Source organism: Tyto alba, unplaced genomic scaffold (genome assembly GCF_018691265.1).
Source record: "Tyto alba isolate M040663 unplaced genomic scaffold, T.alba_DEE_v4.0 Super-Scaffold_13, whole genome shotgun sequence".
Lineage (NCBI taxonomy): Eukaryota > Metazoa > Chordata > Aves > Strigiformes > Tytonidae > Tyto > Tyto alba.
Window position 1 is genome coordinate 36439775 of NW_024881275.1, and position 24032 is coordinate 36463806.

Genomic DNA, 24032 nt, shown 5'->3' on the forward strand with positions numbered 1-24032 from the left:
ATCTGGAGTTAAAGAAGAAAAGTTTCCTTGAGTTTCACTGTTACCATTCACTCAACCCAAGTTACTGCACTAAAATCATGCCAGAAAGACAGAAACAAAGTTCAGTAACAAAGCATATATCTAGCTTTGTTTTTGTTGATAGGAACTGCAGCTGTAGGCAAAGAAATTTTATTTCCCTTTGCATTCCTTTTTAAATCTTTAGCATTTCTTTGGATTCTTTTAATCTTTAGCATTTCTTTGGATTTCTCTAAAAGCATCTCTTCACCTATGAGCAACACATTACTTGGAGATTTGTAAAGGGATTTGAATGGTAAGGTTTTCTACTTTGAAACCAGCCTCAAGGAAAGGTCTTAGGGATTGACAGTGCTGAACACTAGCAACAAGTGAAAAGACAAGAGTTCGGTGCTTCTTGCATCTCATGTGCTTAGCTTTGGGAATGTATTTCAAGTCTCGGGAAAGACTGGTGAGCAGAGCTCCTCAGGTGGAGCAACAGGCAGATTTTGCAGTATGTCCTCTAAGGCAATGATGGAAGAAGAAAGTGATCTTGAAGGTTTCTTTTTCTCTTTTCTACCACTGTGATCTAATTAAAAGTGTATGATACCATTCACATCATGGGACAAATATTTCAGAGCTCTTTTGCCAGGCTAGGAGACTTTCTTTCTTCAAACAGACTTTGTACAAAACTGAAAAATAATGTATTTAGGGAGCTCTGGGATAGCACATGGCACTATTACTAAAAGAAGGGGACAGGTTTCACGTAATACATGCAAACAGATCTGCTGGCTTAAAGTACAGCCATTACATTCTGCACATTATTTTGTCATCATAGCCTGACCAGTGCTAAAATGCTTTTAATGCATAATGTCTCTTCTGTGTAGCTAGAATACCATCGGGATACCAAATCAATTTAGCAAATAAGACATGGGGAGGGGGGGAGTTGGCCTATGGCTTCCAGCATTTGTCAAAACATCACATGCAGATCTTTACTTTTGATTCCAAGTGATCTGTTACACTGGTCAAAAAGACAAAGTTCAGATCATCTTCTAACAGAAAGTTTGTTTTGGAGTTAGTGGTCCAAAGGGTGTTCTCAGAGCTAATAAGCCCATTATTTGCCTCTTTCCTTTTTTCAACTGAAAAATCCCCAAATGCTTTTTACAGGTACTGGATACTTTTCAGTATGTATAAAGCACAACGCTTTATACTCAAATAACACTCCTTCAGTAGGAACTTTATGTACACTAATATGTAAAGAACACAGACGCCACACCTAAGCTTTCCAGAAATACTGCAGCCAACAGTGGAGCAAGAAGAGAAAATAATAAAACTTGGATAAAGGCACAAGACTGGGTTGCATGAAAACTTTACTTTGGTAAATACTGTTATCTCACTGAATGATAAAAACCTGAATGATGAAACTGATGATTAAGCTCTATCTTAATCAAGATGGGGCTGGAGGAGGTGGGGAGGGGGAGGAGGGCAAAGTGAGGGGGGGGGGGAGGAGGGAGAAGGTAGGGAGAAGAAATAAGATTGTTTCAGAAATGTGTAATGAGTCTTTATAAGCCTGAGAACCACTTGGTAAAATGGGTTCAAATAGCATAGAAAGGTTAAAAAAATTAAACACCTCAATTTGACAAATCCATGGGAGATTTGTCTCTAATATAAAGATTACACAACAGCTCTCAGGGGTGATTCACACTTCCACTGGCATATAGTCTAGCCCTGTGCTTTAAAGGTGACGTCTTTTCTAACTGATTTGAAATGTTAGTCACTTAGATGGTGCCGGCTGAAATTGGAGCCAGAGACCTTTCACCAAATGCCACAGTTCAGCCTCTGAGTGGGGCAGTGGGTAGTTCTGAAGCGGGGGCTGAAGGCGGGCGCAGTGACACACTGACTCTCCTGCCCATATTGATGCGCAGGGCAAGCTCTGGGAAGAGGGCTGTGGAAGGAGATTACTGAATAGTTCTGCCCACTGGTGGCTATACAGGGGTGCTGTTCAAATGTGGGCTTACATATTACAGACTGAAAGAAAAACACATCTTACAATATGAAAAATGTTAACTAAAAAACATCAGCCTACAGGCAAAACCAAAACACTGAAAACTGACCTGACAAACATGGGCAGTATTGCCTTTCCTTCTATAACCTTTACCTACTGCCAGCATGGTGTCTTAAAAATAGACATATGCAGCCCAGGGATTCCTGAAGAGGTTGGGGGCAGAATACAGCTGAGGAATTACTATAACTAGACAAAAATGGCTGCTGCGGATACTGTCTGTCAAGTTGTGCCAACAGACTAGTGAGGCACTGTAGTCCAAACTGACATACAAAAAGCCAGAAAAAAGCTGTAAGGGCTTCCAACTATGCCCCATTTAGTGCAATTAAATAAAAAATTGCAACCAGCTATGGCTCTGGAGACAGGTCGAATTAAAAACTTAACGATCTAAAATAGTTGTGCATGACAACAGCAGTCATGTACTTTCCTCTACGAGCAGCATCCAGAACCTCAGAGAAGTTTAGAGTCTATCTCAGCATGCTGCCTGCTGTAGCTGATACAGGGAGTTTGGAGCCTTTTAAAGTGCTATGGGGTACATGCCAGAACCAGCAAGGAAGGATATGCTCAGGATAGGAATACTAAATTCCTCTGGGAAGTGTTTTAGTGTGCAAGGTATGAATATCTAGCTGCTCCTAGCACCTTCACTCCTCGTCAAACTGAGAAAGACCTACTGTTCCTTTTGAAATCACAATGAAAAGACAAAACAGATGCAAGGTTTGCTTTTTTTTCCTTTTACAAAAGCAAGAACATGGCCATATCCCAGTTGTAGGCTGCTCACATGAAGAAGAAGCAGCATTGGTCCTAGCACAAGAAAGAATAGCCTGTGAAGAAAATGCTGGGCCACAGGAGTCCCCCAGCACACAGCTGTCCCACTCACCATTTGGTCGCATGAAGCCTTCTCCCAATCATGGCACAGCACTGTCAAGTTGGGGTAGTAAAAACCCTCTCCTTCCAGGCCAGCCCCCAGGCTGCCAACAAGGGCACCTCACTAAATGATGTGTGTTTGAGCCTCCTCCCAGAGGGGAATTAATCAAAAATCAGACAGCATACTGCATGGTTGCTGTTTATGGGTTGCCTGATTTTGCAGGTGCATATCAGGCCAGGTATGTAAGCCATGATCTTGCCATTTCCCAGAGCAGAGTTTGGCCTACAGAGGAGCCAGATCCTGTGCAGGAGCAGACATAGGCCCCCACAGCGTGAAAAGAGAGTGCACAGGCAGAACAAGGGCTCAGTAGAGATTTCCAGGACTGTCCCAATCCTGGTCCCTGAAAGCCCTGTCTTCACTAACAAAACCTCATCAGAAATGGCACTTTCAGCAGAAACTAGGCCATCTAGTCCCTGCCAGAAACCTCTTGTCCTCTATCACTTTGGAGAAAAGATGCATATATACACTCATCTAAGGTTTGCCAGTATGCCTCCACATGCCTCAAGTACAACCTGCATCATAAAAAGGACCCACAGGTTTTTCTTGTGTGTGAACCCTCACAGAGCATGCCTTTGCACCATGGCCTCTATGTTCACCCACACTCTTTTCTTCTTGTTTTACCAGAAGAACGAATCTCAGACAGGCTTTCTGTACTGATGTATGCAAAATCCTCAGACAGGCAGGTTTATACATCATTGCACCTATAGACAGGTGTTCCCAGACCATGGCTTGAGTGAACGTTCAGTGGCTGTCTACCCAACAGCAACATCCATGTGTCCCTTAGTTTGAGTCTGGCAAAGGTAAGCGGGCAGTGAGAAATGTCAAAGATTTGCAGATTTGGACAGGTTCAGAAAGCTTGTGAGCCATGGCCATAAACTGTACCCAGACAGGTGGACAGCCCATCTAAGCTCCCAAGCACTAATGTCGTGTTCCCAGCAGCATGCTCTGAATCTCTGAATCAGCATATTAAATGTCAGTATGCTTTGTGGGGATCTTCACAACTTCTGCTTGCGCAGCAGAATCCTCTTCCATGGTAATGCACACTCCCAAAATAACACAAAAAACACCTGGTGGGTGTTGCTAGCAATGCACATGTTCATTTTTTCATCAAGCAAGCAGGTTAATTTCTGGCAAAGATTTCTGGCCAGCTTATCACAACAGAATGCTACTAAGCTGTCTATACACGCTCCTTATCCAATTCAAAATCCACCTCCAAAATAATTTTTTTGTCCTTGTGTAACTGGATCTGGCAGACTACCAATTGGCAGTATTAACAGTACCTGTCAGATTTAACATAGACTCATGTGCATGTTTCACAAATGTTGACTTTCAGTCAGAATAAGCCCAGACTAAAGTACAGTGAGGAACTTCTGGAGCCTAGAAACAATGTGTGAAGGTGTCCATATTAGCATTTATGTTTATTGCCAAAGAACTAGAGACTGTTCTAGGAAAGGTCACTCACTGTAAAAGGCTGCTGAGTCTTCCCCCCCGTCAAGATTTTTAGAAGAGGAAAGAGTCAGATATTCTGGTGATATACTGTAGGTTGTCTGAGAAAGTTGAGTCTTCCCCTAGTTATTTAATGAAACACTGTGTAGCAGAGTGGCTTTTGTGTAATTACAAATGATAAATGAAAAAGCAAACATATTTTCCCCTTGCTTTTACTTTTAATGCTTCCTTTAATGCTATCTTTTCATGCTTTTCATTGCACAATGCAATTGCACAAGATTTAATTTAAAAAAAAAAATCTTATGAAAATATGGCTATCTTGCTACAGAGGTTAGACAGTTCAATCTTGCAGTATCGCAGTATGTTTTTTGGTTCAGCTGTAAGGCATTTCTTTCCATCTGCACAGTGACCCCAGCAAGCTTCTTCTACTTAGTTGAATGCTTCTTGACTATCTCAAGGTACTCCTTTACATCGTCAGGAGATCCCAAGACAACAGGCACTCTTTGGTGGATATCCTCAGGCACTATATCTAGTATTGCTTGGTGCCCAGTTGTTGCTATTCCCCCAGCCTTCTCAATTACAAAAGCCATTGGATTGCATTCGTAGAGCAGTCTCAGCTAGAAGACAAAATTCAAAATGGCAATGGTTATCCCAGGCAATGCTGAGAATCATGAAATGTAAGTACATTTGGCATTTGACTTAAAACCAATCAACAATCCGAGTACTCCATATTTCATATAAACTTTGACTCGAGAAATTAAATTGGGTGGATTTTTCCTTTAAACAAAACACAGTGGATGCTGGATTCACCCAGTCTGAGTGCTTTCTCCATAGCTCATATTTGTATTGTGCTCTTTACACAGAGACAAAGCTCGTATGTATGACACAACCTTTAACAAGGCAGCAGACCACGTAGGCCTGTGTGAAAAGAGAAAAACACTGGTCCTGAGTGTGCCATTAGGTTTCTCTAATGAATAACTGCATCTTATCTGAAACCTGAAGCAATAATTTATGGACAATTACAAAACAGATGAAAGGTCTTTGCTGAATAAACAGTCCCCTTGTCAGCCCATAAGTGTGTGATCTTCCGTGACTGACTGTCGTCCTGGCAGGGGCAGCCAGGCATAGTTCCTCCAGACGAGGCAGTGTTAGCAAGTACAAGATGCAGATGGTTTTCTCTTTGGCAGAGCTTCTTGTAAAGGACACACATTATTTAGGTTTCTTACATACTAGCTTGTAACAGGAATCTCAGGGTAATGTGTGTGGTTTTCTTTGCTTTGTAATGTTTCACTTGGTTGGGGCCAGCACGGTTTGGGCTGAGATGGTACAGAGAATCCTGTTTGAACTGCACATCCCCTGGTACATTCCATAACCTGAATAAGGCTGGGGATAAAGAGAAGTCAGTGCAGCTGAAACAGGCGAGCAGCAGCTCTAAAATAGGTGTCTGACAATGGGTTGCTGTCACTCATGACAGTGTGCAAGGGATGGCCATACCCACACACCAGAGGTGCAAGCTATCAAGTTATGAAATACATGTCACGCAATCAAAATACTAATCTATGCCACTGAAGTATCTAGATAATGTGACCTTTCCTGTAATTGGTCTTATTCAGGTTTACCTTTCCTTTGGGACTTTTGGAGTTAGCAGGATACAGAAAGATTCCTCCATACACCAGTGTGCGATGCACATCAGCCACCATAGATCCTATGTACCTCCCACCATATGGTGAGCTGCCATCCTACAGAAAGACATTTAAATAAATGTAACTTTTGAGCACATTAGGTTAATCTTCCCTCCCCCCACCCCTTCACTTAGTGGTACTAACATCTAACTCCTCCATATTGTGATTCATTGATAATATTCAAAGTAGTTTTGGAGAAAATTTCAGTTTCCTCCTCATTCTGTAATTGGGGAAATCCAAGGAAAAGGACTGACAGAAGATTTCAGGATAGATCAGTGGTAGTGCCAACAACAGAAAATGCATCCAAGATCTCTGTCAGTGCTCTAACCCCTTAGAAAATACTGAATTTCTAGTAGCAAAAGATCAAGTGCTAGGAACTGATGTTGGGAGATTTTTCTTTTGTAGCAGAAAAAAATAGCAAGGATCAAAACAAATTATCCTTCCTACTTCTTCTACCCATTTTTGCCAGCTTCTACAACTTTTTTGGTAAGAAAAAGTTAATAGTTGACTACTGATATTATTTCCTCATTATACTCAAGAGAGTATATTTTAATATCTAAATAAACAACACCTTAAGCCTGGCAAGATGCCAGATGAAAACACAAGTCTTTGTTCAAAGCAAGATCAGGAAGTCAAGAAGGGACACAAACACTTAACAGTAGTAAATGTTTACACTTCATTGTTGACATAATAACTCCAGTGATGATAGGTGTAAGGCATGAGAACAGACGTGATTTTTATGGGCACTCCTTAGACCTTCAGGCCTCCTGACACCAGGACCACAGAGCAGACCCTGAAACTACGCTAGCTTTTCAAGTGAGAGGCCCCCTCAGGACCCAGCCCGTGTCACCACTGAGTAACAACCCACTGCCATCCCCACTTGGCTCTCCGTCTGCTTGGACACTGCAGTGAGGAAGCAGCAATCTAACACACGTGTCAATCAAATTTCTTCATCATCAGATGAGACTTCCTCTCTACTTCACTACCAAATGCTCAGTTTTGCTTCCTGCGCCATTACTCAGCCCCCCAGTCAGGAAGGAAAATTAAAAAAAAAAAAAAAAAAAAAAAAGAGAGAGCTGCAATGCAGTACTGAAGGATGGTGAAATATCTGGGCACATCAACTGCTGCTTTAATTATCAGTCCCACATGAAGATACATTTTAAATAGTCAGGAAAGGAAAACAAGATCTGAACTGCATGAGACAGTGGTTGATCATAAAGTTGGAAATTATGAGTGTTGCTTATGATCAGAAAGTTTCTCTGAAACAGGATCTTTTACCTCAGGGAACTTCTTCTTTTTGAGATACTCTGTGACTGCAGGATCGAAGTATTTTGCATAGCCTTCATTGAGACTGTAGATATTTCCCTTCTTTTTGATTTTCACATCCCTATCCACCAAAATGAATTCTCCAATTGCCTAACAGTAAGAAAGAACAATCTGTTAATGTTAATTGCCCATTTATTTACAAACCAGGGCAAAAGCCAATCGTACACACAACTTACGAAAAATTTACTACTGCTGCTGCTTCCTTTAATAATTCAGTACCTACAAAAAAGTGGTATTTGCAGGGTAGATGCAAAGTGTCTTGCTTATCCATAAAACACAGACAGAGCATGAATCCTGGGGTCATGCTGGCTTCTTCATACTACTATTGCCAGCTCTCTCTCACTTTTCCATGACAAAAAAAGCTATTGCCTGTAGATTTATTTAGGTCTCCACTCTTTTGCTAGACTTACAATAAAAGCACAACTCTGAGGAGTTTGGAAACAGAGTGCCAGTTGAATCAATGCATGAACATCTTCAAATAGCTGTAGATACTAATAAATTCCAATTCATCTTGGCTTGGGCTAGAGAGCCAATCTCTGTAACCAAGGGCTGGTCTGTTTAGTTTTCATTAAATTCCCAAGTTACTTCTAAAAATAAACAAAATAACATGCATGCATGCTCAAAGTTAAATCTGTTATCTGAATATAGACAAAAATACATGCAGCTACTTAAGCTGTTACTTAACAGGGAGCACGCAGTTATACTTCCTGCTGCTTGATGACTGCAGCTTCTAAAAATTTAATACTGGCAGGTGGCACAGCCCAACTGAGTACAAAAAAAAAGGGTCACTAAGGCAAACTACTTTCTGCTATGATCAATATGACTTTTATTTTAAAACTCATACAGTCAATACATGCCAGAATGTCAAATGCACCCATACATGTCACTTACTCTTTTACACATCATGGTGGGATCTGAAAACACAGAAGAAGGTTAAATATTTCTGCTTCTCTGGTTTACTAAGGTCCTAACATTAAGGAAAAGACAAACAAGTCTTAAAGGGCATTCTGCATTGCAGAAAACAGCTCGTTTTAAATATCAGATGATTTGGCACATGCTGTGTATTTACTTCACTGACTCAGCTGTCTTCCCATTGTTGAATCACATATAGCATCACAGCAGCGGGCACACAGAACACAAAAACCTCTTGACATTATTGCTGATGGGTGTACTTCATATCTCCACACTAGCTTGACAATTGCTCCTTTGTTTGACTTTTTGGGGGACAAACAGTGCTTATAGATCATACCTTGTTATCCTTAATAAACAAAGAAACAGAGGACATTCTCACCGGATCCAGCATGAAACAGTTGACACCTCCAGCAGAAGTGGCCAGTACCAGCATTGTGGCACTCCCATAGAGAGCATAACCAGCTGCCACAAGATTACGCCCAGGTTGTAAAGCATCTTTCCCAGAAGGTTCATCAGTGGACACCTAGAATAAGAAGGACCATAGTCAACTTTGCTTCATTTCTATAGTTGGTACATAACAGGGCTCTCTGGGAAAGGGACCGTCTTCTACTCCATATCCATGCATGAGGTGGCACAAATGCTTCCATGATCCACAACTGAGATTCCTACTGGATGCACTAATACAAATTATATGGAGGAGACAAGCACATTGATCTAGAAATGCTCTTGTATAAGCCTACTTGGAATGCAGGAAGCAGGAAAGGATTAAGGAGATAATAGAGAGCTGTGTACCTGCTCATAGGTGATGATGAACACAGCTCGGAGGCAAACTGAGAGGCACAGTTGAAAAGCGAGCAATGAAATAGGACTCATGGCATTCACAGCTGATCAAAAGTACTTGGGATTATTTTGGTTTATTTTCCTTCATATAAAAATGAAGTTGGGAATAGTTATTTTGGGATGTATGTCAACATACAAAAGACGATTAAAATGGACAGTCAGGTGTGTTTTATCTGACTTACTTTTTCCCCCATCTTATGACATGCAAGTCCAGTATTTCAAGATCTTTCAGGCAAGGTTTCTGCCTTTCAGAGTGAATTAGACACTTCAAATGCACATGCCATGTTTCAGCTCAGGCTTGTGTTTGAAGCCTGTCCTCGGGCTAAGAGGACTAATAGTACAGAGAACAAGAAAACCTGAAAGCACATTCCCTAAGTAGATGACAACCATGAGGTATTTTGTCTCAGCACAAATATTCATTAAAACTAAGACCTGATATGTTTGTAAGGGGTAATTCCTTTAACTGGCTAGTTAAATATCAGCCAGGCATGTCCATATAGGTATCTCATCTTCTAAGAGACTAATCCAAACCCCTCACAAATATTTTATACAAATGCCTGTGAAATAGCAGATTTAATTTAAAGCTGGTCCCGAAAGTCTTTTTCACAAATAAGTTTAGTTAGATTTTATTAAGTCTTCACATGTAATTATAATTCATCAAAAGGTGCACAGCAATACTTTTTCCTGTCCTACATGAAAGCCTTTTACCTTTCTGTAGATGGCAAAGATTGTCCCAATGGAAACAAGACAGTCAATGTTCGATGAGCCATCTAGCGGGTCTATGCAGACTATGTATTTACCCTAGAAAAATAGAAGAGGGAACAACTAGATTAGTGTCATTATTTACCCACTTCCCCAAAATAAAAATACTTCAGTAGGTAAATTTTCTCACAGAGTTTCAAAGCAGTATAAACTAAAAGGCTTTGATAGATTATGAAGGAACTGAATTAAAATGTTAGAAATCCTTTGGTCCAGATTTCATTTTTGATTACAACTGTGTGATTTGTGCCACAACAAAAGGTTGGAAGTCTTTAAAGTAAGTAGTAAATTATGACATGGGAAAGGTGAAGTTTTTCTACACAATTTTTTAAATAAATAAATAAATATTTTAAATTACTAGTTTAGCTTCATCTTTTCAATTAATGCTTATCCATTTTGATAGATATCCTGTAATATCTATCATTTAGGCTACACTTTCCCATCTGTAACAAAATGGCTTTCTGAATTATATGTAAAATGACAAATTAAGAGGATCAGCCTTTTTCATGTAGAGCTAAAATTAGAGACATTTAAAAAGCCTTTAACACCTGACATTCATAACTATACATTTTACTTTATCAGTGTTCTGAATGGATAGATGGTCAGAAATTACCTCAGCAAGTCTACTGTCTTATCCTGGGTTTCCAGGGTTTCCTCCATGTCCTCCTCCCCCTCCCAAAAAATAATGGTCCCCACCTATTGCTGTATTAAGGGTTCCTATAGGTACAGGAAACTGCCAGCGCTGGGAAAATAGCTGAATCAACTGTATCTTTTAAATATCTTGTTTTCTTCTAATTTTATCCACAATCATTTTAATGTGTAACAACAGTAAATGTTCATTCACATTTTGTTTGATTTCACCCTGCATGCCAGAAACTTATTTAAGTCCAGCAATGCTATACTCTGCAGGTAGAAATTCAGGGTAGGAATTCTGATAAAAAAAACATTAGCTCACATTTAGTTTAGAAAAGCATCCCATCACTGAGCCTCCCTCAGTGATCTCTGAGGATCTAAAATCATATTTTTTCAGATCTGAAGCAATCTCTGTTCATGCAGTACCTATAAAATCAACTTTGAAGATGTCTCAACAGGGAGAAAAAAAGAGAACTGCTTCAACAAAGAAAACATTATTATACCTTCTAAATTATGTTTTAGTTGTTTGTTTTTGCTAAATTTTTACTCAGATTTTTATGTGATCACACCAAAATACTAGCTAGAAAAAAGGAACCATCACTCAACAAGTGCATGCAGACTTGTGAATATAAACAATAATAAATAATAAATAAGTAAAAATAATGTTTGTTTCATTGCTGCTAAGCCTTTCATGGGCTTCAAGGAGAATTTGCATGAACCAGACAACTCAAGATTTGACTTTCATGGAACACCTTCTCTGTATCCTCCCGACAAAGCGACTTTACAAAAGGGCTTGATTGACTCAGAGCATAGTTCTAGAGATCAGATGGGATAAACAAGAAATCATTTCCCTCCACAAATAGGAAAAACTGGGAAAAACAGAAGGTAGGGAGAAACAACAGAGAAAAAAACAAAACAAAACAAAACCAACACAACAACAACAACAAAACCAAAAAACCCAAACATCAGTCTCGAGAGCAGAAATAACAGAAAGGACAAATGATGACTGACAATCTCTCCACCTGCCCCTTACCCCTTCGTTTACCAGTATCGAAAAGTTCAAATTTTCTGAATTTTTTAGCTCAGTTTCAGTTTCTCAGATCTGAAGGAATACACTTGTAAGGGCTGATTTGCAATCAAGCAGGGAGAACTTTTAAAGCTACTGACCCGTTTTTCAGCTTCCACTATCACAGCATCTTTGTTTTCTTCAGACACAATAACACATGTACTGAAGGATGACTTGAGCATGTTAATCACCAGGTCATTGGAAAGGATGTCCAGCTTCTTTACTTGATCTCCTGTCACATTGGTAGACCCAGCAATTCCATAGCTAGAGCAATGGCAAGAGAGAGCATTCTATGAAAGCCGGACACTACATCTTCCAAAGCACCCCATTTCTGGCAACCTTATGTGTGTAAAACAAATGGCATCTTTGGAGGCTACCTCACCTCTCTAAGCCTGTTTTTTGTTTACTGTCCAGTGGATTCTGGCTGAGACCTGCTAACATTAGCTCTGGTGGCAAATCTAGAAGACACTGAACATGAGGCACACAAAACAAGGAATTGTTTTTCAGTAGTCCGTAAACTATAGGCAAACATACATAGCAAGCTGTGAAGGCTGAATTATGGTAATTCAGTTATTTAATGAGCTTTTAACTTTAAGACCTAAATAGTGTCCTTGAATCCTAGGCTCCAATATTACAGCTGCATACACTAAAAGCTAAGACTTCGTTAGAAAACTTATACATAAAAAGTAACAATGACTCCGAAGACATTAGTTACACTATAACTTCTGTATGTAACTTGCTCCTGGTCAGCAATATGATGTACAAATTGCAGTAAAACCACTTTGCTCACAGATGAATTGACATTTTTATGGTTCAGTGTTTTCGGTTTTGATTTTAAGTAGTAAACATTTCATTGGGAATAAAACTCAGAAATACAAATATGAAACACAAATAAAACCCTGCGAGCTAATCAGAATCAAACCATCTGGCATCAGGAAGTACGAGGAGACCTTGTGATAGGTGATTTCGAAAGCATGCGAAACAGAGAGAGGGGAAGTTTAGTTCTTGGACGAGTAAAACAATAGCCAGCTCTGTACACATTCAGATGACTCTTACGTACGTCAACTACGGTTTATTGATTAGGCCAAATACTGGTATTTCAGGTTTTTTGTAATAACGCTGAATACACTCCTTTAGGAAGGTACTGCATTTCTTCAGTCTAATGCATGAGACAAATAAAAACACCTGGCATAATTCTCTTTGTCTCTCTCCCTGCTACAGAGGCTTGAACATTCTTCTGCCAGTGTGAAAGTGCTTTTAGAAAACCACATACTTTGAACACCATGGTTGCGAGCAGAAGCACTGGTCCTCATCCTCGCAGCAAAAATGGCACATGGCCAGCGGCTACAGCTCTGGCACTTAGTCTGCTGGGGACTCCTGGGAGGGGGACGGCAGGGTGCCCTGCGCACACCCTGCAGCTGGGAGGGGACATTGGCTTCCCCAGCAGCTCTGCACCTCGCTGCTGGGCAGTGCGGAGCATTCAGCCGAGCCTGAGGGTGAGCCGAGGAAATGGCCCCCAGCGATTCCTGCCTGTTCACATTCCCTCATAGCCCGGCAAATCCCACCACGGGCTATAAAGCACAGTCCCACAGTGGGAGATGTACTGCTCAAGGAGGCTCAGAAGTCTGAAGCTGGCCTCCCCAGTGCTGGTTCAGATGCACTGTAGGGGACCATAAGGCAAGGCTATCAGTACAGGTATCGAACGTGTGGGCAGCTGTCCATGGATGCAGATGGAGGACACATAAGGAATGGGACCTTAGACAGTCACAAATCAAGTCACCGATGGGAAACCCGGGTCTTTACTATAGACATAGGAGGCACATGGGAGGCCTAGCACATAGTGATTAAGAGCTACCACAGTTACATAAAGTCTGAAGTCAAAAGAGAGAAAAATAGTTCAAATGTACATAAAGTGGAGGATTTCTATTCTCTCTTGCAGCTGCTTCTATTTTATTAACCCCAGTCACTACATTTTTCAGCTCTCCGATACATTTTGTAATAAATGTCATTCTGTATTGCCAGAAACCTTTTGCTTTTTATATCTTCCACTACATGGTTTGTAGAGGCCCATTCCTTTTCTCTCCACTGCATTTTCCATTAAGTAATGAAGCAGCCCGTGTCTAAAGCCCTGATCAGCATGCAACTTGGCTTATCAACAATATGTAAAATACTTAGGGGGATTAGTTATCTCCAACCAGTTTCAGTTATTTCCTAATTTCCTTTTGATGCATCTCCAGAACAAGTCCCCTCTGACTGGCTGACTACAGACACCACTGTTCCTAACCAGTGCCCTTTCTGTAAGTCTTTCAGTCTGTTCGTTTGGACTTCTGGCTTACAGCACCCAAAACCTGCTGAAGGTTTGCACGAAGGTCTAGCAGCAGCAGACATCTGCCAAAGATTGCATGCCTTATATTATTAAAAAGCCATAGGACCCGTAGCACTTAAGAAAATTAAGAGTCCAAGGTGCTTAAGGTTACAGCTCTGTGCGAGGGGGTGGGTGGATGCAACCCCACCGCCGTGCCTTTCGGGTGACACCCCCCCCCCCGCCCCTGTCCCCACCGCCGCGGAGGCGGCAGGATGCCCCGGACGCACGGGGAGGTGCGGGGCGCTACCAGCGCCCCCCCGGGACTCACAGGTTGGCGATGCCCGCCTTTCGGACGGCGGTGGAGATGGCTTTGATGGCCGTGCAGAGGGAGTTGAGGAGCTGCGTGAACTCCCCGGTGCCTTTCGCCCGCCTGCCTTCCTCCATCACGAAGCGGGTCATGGTGATGACATTGGTGTCGAAGGCGGAGCGGTCCGTCATGGTGCCGGCGTCGGGAGAGTGACAGTGCCGCCGCCGCCGCCGCCGCCGCCGCCGCCACTACCCCGGGGGGGGGGGCGTGGCAGGGGCGGGGGCGGGGGCGTGTCCGGGGCGTGTCCCGTGAGAGCCCGGGGCGGGGGAACCCCGCTCTCGCCCCCTCCCCCCGCCCCACCACCCCCGCATCCCTCCGGGCTGGGGAAAGGCGGGGATGAGGATGAGGATGAAGATGAGGGTGAGGATGAGGATGAGGATGAGGGTGAGGATGAGGATGAGGGTGAGGGTAAGGGTGAGGGTGAGGTTGAGGGTGAGGTTGAGGATGAGGATGAGGATGAGGGTGAGGATGAGGGTGAGGGTAAGGGTGAGGGTGAGAATGAGGGTGAGGATGAGGGTGAGGGTGAGGGTGAGGTTGAGGATGAGGTTGAGGATGAGGATGAGGATGAGGGTGAGGATGAGGTTGAGGATGAGGATGAGGATGAGGATGAGGGTGAGGATGAGGATGAGGATGAGGAGAGGGGCCCCATCCCCCTCTCCCCCTCCAAAATAACCGCAGTGGGGAAACCCCGCAAGCACCCTTCTCTTTGACCAAAGCGCGTCTCATTCCCACGCATTTGTGGGGTAACCGATGCTTGGGGCATCCAGTGCGTGAATAGCACAGCAAGTGAAGCGAGCCATGGGCCCTGGTAGCTCGTGGTGTCAGCAGTGCTCCCACGCCAGCGCTCGTGGTCCTGAGAGCAACACCAAAAATTCACAAGTCTGCTTCATTTCACTGCCTGATTGCAAAACTCCGTGTGTGGCATGTGGGTTACGGTGAACTGCACACAACCGACAGAGCAAGGTTAATGTCTTCTGCCTCACAGGAACACTCTTATCCTGACCCGGCGGTATAGGAAAAACACACACTTAGTAATCGATTCCATCAAGTATTAACTTCTTCTGTTTAAAGAGATCATGCTAAACTCACGTGCACCAACGTACCCAACACCATAAGAAAGCTGCCAGGAAACAGCCACTGGCAGCTGGACCCAACAACAAGATTTTTATAACAAACTCTCCAAACCTGTTCAATAGAAAGATGTAGGTCAAGTTCCACTCCAAAAGCTAGAAATTAAGGCACCTCATACAAATACTGTTAGGAATGCAGAACCTCCTGAATCTCACTGCTTTTGACTCCAGCCTTCCTGACTGTACAGCAATATCAAGCAATATGTTTTGCTGCTAATGTTTGATCAGAAAAATCCAGGCACCAGTAAGTGTAACCAGCTTCACCCAACACCTGACCCTAGATACACTCTTTCACACAATAATTTGACAAATACAAATCTGGATATGGCTGTTCTAATCTATACAGTGTAGAGTTGTTGTACTACACATCAGATTACGTTTGCATTATCTAAGGAGGTAAATTCTAGAAATTTTTATTACTTTTCAGTAGAATACACACATGAGTTGGTTAAGGATAGTCTCAGATCCTAAAACTGAAACCACAAACTGAAATCATTCCAGGTGGTGTCACATGCAGGGCAAAAATCTTTTAAGATGTGCACCACTTTGCATATATATGTTCTTCCTTCATGCAAAGCACATGGCATATCTATACGTTACATATTGCAAAGGTATGCGTAAATGTCTTCTCCTGCAAGTGCACACAACTTTGGCCTAATTTATCCATGCCCAGAATTACAGACAGTCCTGAAGGTATTCGATTTAAGTAGCTTCAATGCTCTTCCAATGGGATATTTCAGTCTTCAGCAAGTGGTTACCAGCCCAACATCATAAAAGTGGTCTTGGAGTGGCAGGTAGATTTTGGAAAACTTGCAAAACATTGAAATTAGCTCTTTCTTTAAAGGTAAATAATGTTTTACAATCACCTATAGCAGCTACTTCAGCCTTACTAGTTGGGAACTATTAACAGCAAAGATCCTACAAAATTTTGCATGAGTGCACTTAAACTGGGTAAAAGCAAGTAGGCTAGAACAGCCTGGGAATATATGAGTTATGGTAACAAACCTCAGAGTTGCCGATTTGGGACAATTTACCTGAATTGTGAAGACCCTACCAAATACATCAGTAACCTGCAGGAAGAGCTGACCTTCAGTGTAAAATAGCCAAGATGAGTTCAGAACAGTCACAACCTAAGGTTTTGGTATCCATGCCTGAGAATAACTAACCTATTTCACCTTGCTCACACGTCTATACATACTCTCCTCATGTTCTGAGCTGAAACCTGTGCCCTTTTGGAGTTGATGGAGTGAGTGAGACAAGAGTTTTACTCCACCATACCTACTGTGGAAGCCAGGTAGAAACAAGTAAGCTGGGAACAGAAATAGTAATCATTTGAAAGGATGCTGGTTTCGCACTGTTCCATCCAGATGTATTTTCCACTGTGGGGAAGTAGTGTAATTATTTTTACCAGATATAGCATGCTCATAATCTTCTGCACTCAAGGCAACTCAGTGTACTATAGATTAACCCATTTCCACACCCCTGGCCTTAGAATACGTGCATACATTGGTCTTTCTTGGGATTCCACTATAGTGTAGAAAGTCAGTTTGACATGAAATAATTAAGACCTAATGGATGACGGTAGACAAATTGTAAGAATGTAAAGCTTAGTGCCATAAATTGCCTGATACTACCCAACTTTTGGGCAGAATGTGCAACCTGCAGTGAGTTCCCTGCTGTGACAACTGGCTATCTAGCCAAGCTACCTTGCTAATCTTCTCTGTACTAGCCAGAGACTGCAGTATAGGTATACCTTGAGATTATTTTGATCAACTTGCTAAGAGAAAAGGTCACAAGCTTAGCCAGGGTTATACTATGGGCTTATTTTTTTCCCTCTTTGTCAGTATTTTCACATATTTTAGGACAATACAGGAAGATGTCAGAAGCAGAATGAAAAAGGAGGTAACACCTGTGTCAAAAGAGTTTTGGAACATAGATGAAAAATTTTAACCTCCTAAAACATATATGCAGCCCTACAGCAACCATGTTGTATAGTTACTATAAAATCATTGTAAGATTAAAAGTAAGTTCTACATGTTGTGAACCTTTCCCTTTAGAAATCAGTAGTTAAACATTTATTGAAAACAAATTTGTGGCATTTGAGAATAAAGGTCAGTGCTGGTTGATTAAACATTGCTGAAACAGCTCACTTCTATATAGAAGAAAACAGTCTTGTTTATGAACAGATGACGTTCAACTAGATTCAGCTCACAGCTGGTTTAGACCTGTAAGAATCCCAAACCACATAGCTTATTTGAAACAAACTTTTCTCCCAGCACAAAAAATCCCAAATGTGTAATTATTTTGAAAAAAAAGACACATGCTGATGAGAAATCCCCAGGTATTTTATCATTAATATTGTCCCTTGTATGTTCAAATGACAGCCAGAAAGACAATGCGAGTGAAACTCCTTCACAAAGACCTTCTTTTCCTGAAGTAAGAGTGCCTGTGTGGGAAAGGCAGCTTTAGATCCCACTGTTGCTAAGAAAAAATTTTTTTTTGTGCAGAAGTCTCACAGCTGCAGAAGTTTTGTGCTGGCTGGAAGGATAGAAAGTAAGATCCAGCAAGTCATCCTGAGATCCCTCCCAGGGCAGTGCCACTCCACCCATGCAGCTGCTCTCTGCCTTGCTAGGCCATGATGTTTAGGGCTGGAGCAGTGTGAAGAGGATTTCTGAGGCTAGTCCTGGCTGCTGCAGGAGATGGATCAGGAGGAACTGCCGTAGCATGTGCAGAGCTTCTGGCAGGGAATGGTACCACATGGGAAATTACCAGGCTGACTTCTACCTAGACAGATGATCTTTTGTCTTCTTTCCTTCAGAAAGTGCTTCATCTTGCCCACCCGAATTTCCTATGTTGGGACAGCATCCCGGATTATTTATTTATGACTGTGATAGCAGAGCACGTTTCATCTTGGAGCACAGCTGAAAGATACCAGAAAGCATACACTTACATTTAAACTTAAGAGTACAAATTGGCTACAAAATAATTTCTCAGCATAGTAGCTTTAAAATGGGATCCATTTGATATCATGCATTAAATTGCTCTGACAATTTGTACGGATTTCCCTATGATCAATAAGCAGAATTTATGGATAAGGTTAATAGTAATTAAAACCCAGAGCAAAGGGATTTTCCGGCACCGTGCTTGCCCACCGCCCTCTTGTGGGAGAAAGAGCATTGTCATCATTTCAGTGTGAGGCTGGCTCTTGTGAGACTACCGTTGCAGTTTTTTGTAGGGTGACACAGTACCTAACGTGCAGACAGTAGATCCTGGAAAGGAAGGCTACGTGCGAATACAAATATTGATCTGTAATTTTTAAATCTCTGCATTTGTTACTTATCCATAAGATTCTACCATGTGAGCAAAGAATATGCTACCTGAATATTGCATTTGTTATCACTCCTTATCTTGTAAAATTTATAAACTGAAAGTCTTTAAAAGAATCATTCCAAGTCTATGTCAACAAAATTAGAAAAAAAAAAAAAGAAGTACTAAAAACATGTAGAGGTTTCAGTGCACTCAATACTAAGCTAAGAAGGTAATCAAAGTGTAGTTATAATCTTTAAGTGTTCACTTTGCAGAAATAAATAATTTTTGTCAATACTGAGTGCCATAATATCATGATTACATGTTACAATTTGTCAGTGTAACAATCAAATGAAAGATTTGCTCTCGGTTTAGATGTAAAAAAGATTGCTTTTTTACATCTAAACCGAGAGCCCACAAAAATCAAGACGTGGGAGAAAGAACACATGGTATAAAAGGTCAAATTGTGTTCTCAGATCCCAATCCTAGGTTAGATTGCTGGGATAGGTCTTCCATTAATGTCCTTGCAGATTTAGTTGCTGGCTCAAATACCTAGTTATATTGCTGTATTTCAAAGTACAATCTTTTCAGGTTTTTCAAATCCTGTTGTTTGGGATGAGTTACATGGACAGTGTCACAGAGGTTCAGCTGTGAAGGTTTAACTTTAGCATTATTTCAGCTCTGGTAATTTTAACTTTACATGATTCAGTTCAGAATTTCTAGATAATCTCAAATGCTTATCAGCACAATTAAAAGAATTTTCTTCTATGGAGGTACAGAAGAAAGAGTGGTTGGCTTTTCCAGCTTTATTGGCAGTGTGAGGAAGGTCTGACCTGAAATTCTTCTGTTAGTCAGATACATACCACAGAGAATGATGCAGAAATGCAGTGTAATATCCACAAGACTCTTTTTGTGTAAGCTTCTGAAAAATACGGCCAACAAATGACTCTGAGTGACTGTTTATATGGTTAGTCCCTCTTATTCTTTACCATATGTATTCCGTTCCATGCCAAAAGTACAGGCAATAGAACCATTTGAAATGACTGGTAACTACTACATTTTTAAAATTAACTTAATCTATAATTTGCCACAGCTTCTAAATTCTGAATAAGCATTAGCTAATCAATATAATTGCCTTGTGATGTAGGTAGGTAAGTAAAGAAAATCGAAGAAAAAACTTTATCCTGGGCTACAGAGGAAATTTGTGCCAGAATGAAAAGCTGGCTGATTACTTTGGGAATTCACAGTTTGCGAGAGAGTGAAGGAAAATGAGGAAAGGAAGCATTTAACCCAACAATACAAGAATTGCATTTCTGTGTATTTCCATTTGTTCTACTAACTTGGTATTTCCTTGGTGATACAGCTGCAGACAGTATAGAAGAAAATAGAGAAGGGACATGCCAAGCACATACTGGGTCATCTCTGGAGAACTAGCAAGAAAGTTCAACCCATACAGCTAGGACACCATTGCAAGATGGTACAACTTTAGAAACAGGAGTGAGAGGTGGGTAGAAGGAAATTTTAGATTGCTATAGAGTTCATTTAATTGTGTTGGATTAACAAGCAGTAGCTCAAAATCCTTTTCCATTAACTAGTCATTAGGTAGCTATAAAATCCTGTTCTAAAGTCAGATTTTATCTTACAGCTTCCCATCATTGCTGCAAGTAGGCTCATTTTACTGATGGCAGTCGTAGTAAAAACATTACCTTTGATAATAATAGTATCACACATGTATAGCAATTTAGTGCTTTGTACAGCCTCTAGCATGCAAAGGATTTAGTCTGCAACTGGATCTTGCAGGTGGTAGTGTAATACAGAAAAGGCACTGCCATCCATCTTGCTTGAGATGCATGCTGAACAACTTTGTCTTGACCTTATATGCTATTGTTCTGATCAAACATTTTATTGTAAAAGTAAATTCACTTGTGCACAAGTACACATGTAGGGGTTAAAATGGAAAGGATAATTTTTAAGACTGCTTGAGAATTTAGTTTCATGACTCACACAGGTATGAATGGGTTGTGTAGGCTAAACTCCAGCCTTTGCTTTGCAAATGTGCTTGTACAGATTCCGGTGCCTGTTCACCACGAAACACAAGGTTGAAATCCAAAACATAGTATGTATCAAGAGAGGGAGAAACCAGTGTAGATGGCAATGTCAGAACCAGACTGTTGATCACTGGGATATATATTTCAGTTTGCTCAACCTCCAGTATCCAGGCATACTGATTCCCAGTTGATTTCAGAACGTAGGTAAGAGAGCCCAGGGATGTGTCTAGCCCAGGGTCCACCTCCTGCAGTAGGAGCCAGAGGTGCTGTTTAGGAGAATGTGTGAGCCTGGCCATTCCAGCACTTCTTTCCTCTCCTACTCCCTCCATACATAACTGGACCAGGGATGCTAGAAGGTGCATTCCTGTCTGTTGCTTTAGTGTTTACTGTCTAAGTATTTTACTGATAGATAACAGGAAGCCACATATCAAACCCTAGTGCATTGCAAGGTATGGCCCTGACACTGTAGGAGCCTGATAACAAAGGCAGAGGTTTCTGGTTGAACTCATTTCTGTGAGTCTGAGGAAAGTAACATGAACACACAGAGAAGGCAACAAGGATACCAAGGATCCAGCTGGAGAAGCACTTTTTCAGTGTGACTCCAAGGAAATAGTAAGAGATATTTTTATATGCGTGCTGGCTGAGAGAGATCTGAACAACAAGCAAAGAAACTGTCTCATGGTCTCTTTCTTGTTCTTGAAGGATTCAGAATGTTCCTGTGTGCTATTTAAAAGGAAACGGGGTAGTAATCACTGCTGGAAGAAGAGGAAAAAAAAAGCACGGATGCAGCTCAAGCTTGGCAGGAGCTGTAGGCCCTCGCTTCTCTGTATCAGAGGTGTCTTGACTGTCTCCCAAGTCCTGTGGCACCCAGTGAGAGACAAACAGAGAACCAAGATCTAGCCTCCATAGGAGGTGGTGTCTCCAGCTGAGCTGGGAACTCAGCACTGGTGCTTAGCCAGGATCTCTTCCTGTTTATGGAGGTGGTATCTTCCTGCTGTGAGTACTGGTGTTTCCCCACTCCTTTTAAGCTCCAGACATAGCGAGAGGTGTGAGGTATGCACCCTTATCCCCTGAGACAAGATGCTGATGATCAGGGGAGAGGCAGTGGTTCCCAAGACAAAAGGGCTTATGGTACAGCAGGACCTTAGCACTGCATGTGGTGGCCATTGTCAGTGTGACACACATTTTCTAGATGAAAAATGTTGGTACAAACATAACACCGTGGCCTTGTAGATATCACAGAAACACTTGGTTGCCTCCAGTTCTTCTGTCCCTGGAAACAATTTACAAAAATTAGCCAACTGTCCCAGCTATAATCTGAAGTAATGATGGGGTGGGGCTTGTACAGTCCATAGCACTGGATAACTGGATAAAAATTTTGTGGTGGAAGATGTATTCAAGACTACTCAGTGCTGCCTGGGGAGAGGGGCTGGGGAGAGGGAGGGTCAGCATTGACTGAAGAGAGCAAACAGGGATGCCAACCCATTATCTTGGAACATAGACACGTCATCATTTTTCCAGTGCACACTAACTCCACAGGGGATATTTGGCTGTTACATCATCCACCTCAGCAAAATAAATCAATTTTGATGACATGTTTGCAATGGTTTCTCCAATCCATTTCTTAAAAGAGCAAGTATGATTTATTAGAGGGAGAGACTAGGAGAGATCAGGAGTGCTGAGGCATTTAAAGAAGTCTTCTGCTAGTCCCAGATGCTGCCACTGTGTGAGTGGGGCCAGGGTGGTGCAACTGCAGAGCAGGCATTGAATCACAGGAGAAGCATGTGCGCATGTACGTTTGTGTGCGCACACCCCCCCCCACACACACCCCCCTACACACCCCCCCACCCCCGTTCACGCACACCTCACAAACCCCCCACACCTCCTCCAGCAGGGGATGTCTGCCCAGCCACAGAGCACCTGGAAGCTCATGAAAAGAGTATTATATTGCAAAAAAGGTGAAGGAAGCCTGATCTCTGATCTCAAATGAGAGACAGAAGGTGAGGGAGTAGGTATTGGCTCAGAAGGCCAAAGTCTGAGAAGGTGCCGCCAGATGATGGCCACTGTCACTGCGTCAGTGGGAAATCTGGAAATGAGTGTAAGTGAAAACGGTTAGCGTAACTACCCTCATGAACACTGGAAGAGACAAGAAGTCCCTTCAGGGTAAAGACACCTTGACAGAGTAGCATACAGATAACAACATCTGTGCCTTCATGCATCTGCCAGGAAGAATATCTTTTTAATATGTGGGAAGAATTGAGACTCCAACACAGAACACTCTTTGGTCTGTTCATGCCCCAGACAATCAGGATATGGATCTAGGACAGCACCATGCCTGCAGATACAAAACAGCATAGAGTTCTGGAACTGCTTTCAGTGTGGCAAGATGACTTTAAGAATAACCATTCATGTTAATACCATCTGCTCTTTGTTACCATGCAGGACATAGGGCTGCTTAAGCCATCCTTGTAGACCAGAAGTTAGCTGTTTCCCTACAGAAAGCGGTATTTTATGTCTTTATTTCATCCTGTTCAGTAACTCACAGATATGAAGTGCCTGCAGCTAGTGCTGGCCCAAGTTCTAAGGCACATCAAGATGCCCCAGTTCATAAACCATTGTTTATTCATTTTTAGAATAGTACTAGATGAGAAAACTCACTGACAACTGCAGTTAGATGGACATTTCCTGGGCATGTTAGAAATGACATTGCTCTATATTTTCACACAGGCTGAGACTAAGATTAGAAAATCAGGGTGAGGTGAGAAAATGTCAGACTCACAGCTTCCAACAAGTGGGATAATGATGCTGGTATGGATAATGATACTGGTGCAAGCAAGTAACTCATACACATCTGTATAATTCAAGACTATGCTTCACCCACAGACATTTTACTAGTGACAGAAAGAGCAATAGCAATTAAATCATTCAGTATGGTGGAAAAGATACAGTTTCTATTTTTTTCTCTTCCTTCTGCTTGAAGGTTACAAACTATGAGGTGAAACTTTGCTTGAAACCTCTCTTGGAAGGGTACAAAATAATAAATGAAAATTAACTGTGTTCTCAACAGGGAGTCTTTTCTGCAGTGTTAGGAGAGCATAACTATGGATCAGTAGGGCTAAAAACTTGAAGTTCAAGTTCCTTGAGCTTACAGAGACAAAGAAGCACGTTGAAGTTCAAGTCAATAAATGGCTCTGAAATGTCATTAATTTTAATAGCAGAATTCATTGTTGTGAA

General features: G+C 41.7%; 1 protein-coding gene across 1 annotated transcript; it reads right to left on the minus strand.

Annotated features, from left to right (window-relative positions):
* Positions 1–4634: 4634 nt before the first annotated feature.
* FBP1 (fructose-bisphosphatase 1) lies at positions 4635–14514 on the minus strand. The gene is made up of 7 exons (XM_032981904.2): positions 14276–14514; positions 11744–11906; positions 9893–9985; positions 8724–8867; positions 7385–7522; positions 6044–6163; positions 4635–5041 (listed from the first exon to the last, which is right to left on the minus strand). Exons 1-7 carry the CDS (start codon positions 14443–14445, stop codon positions 4850–4852), a joined length of 1020 nt encoding a protein of 339 aa, XP_032837795.2. The 5' UTR covers positions 14446–14514; the 3' UTR covers positions 4635–4849.
* Positions 14515–24032: the final 9518 nt, after the last annotated feature.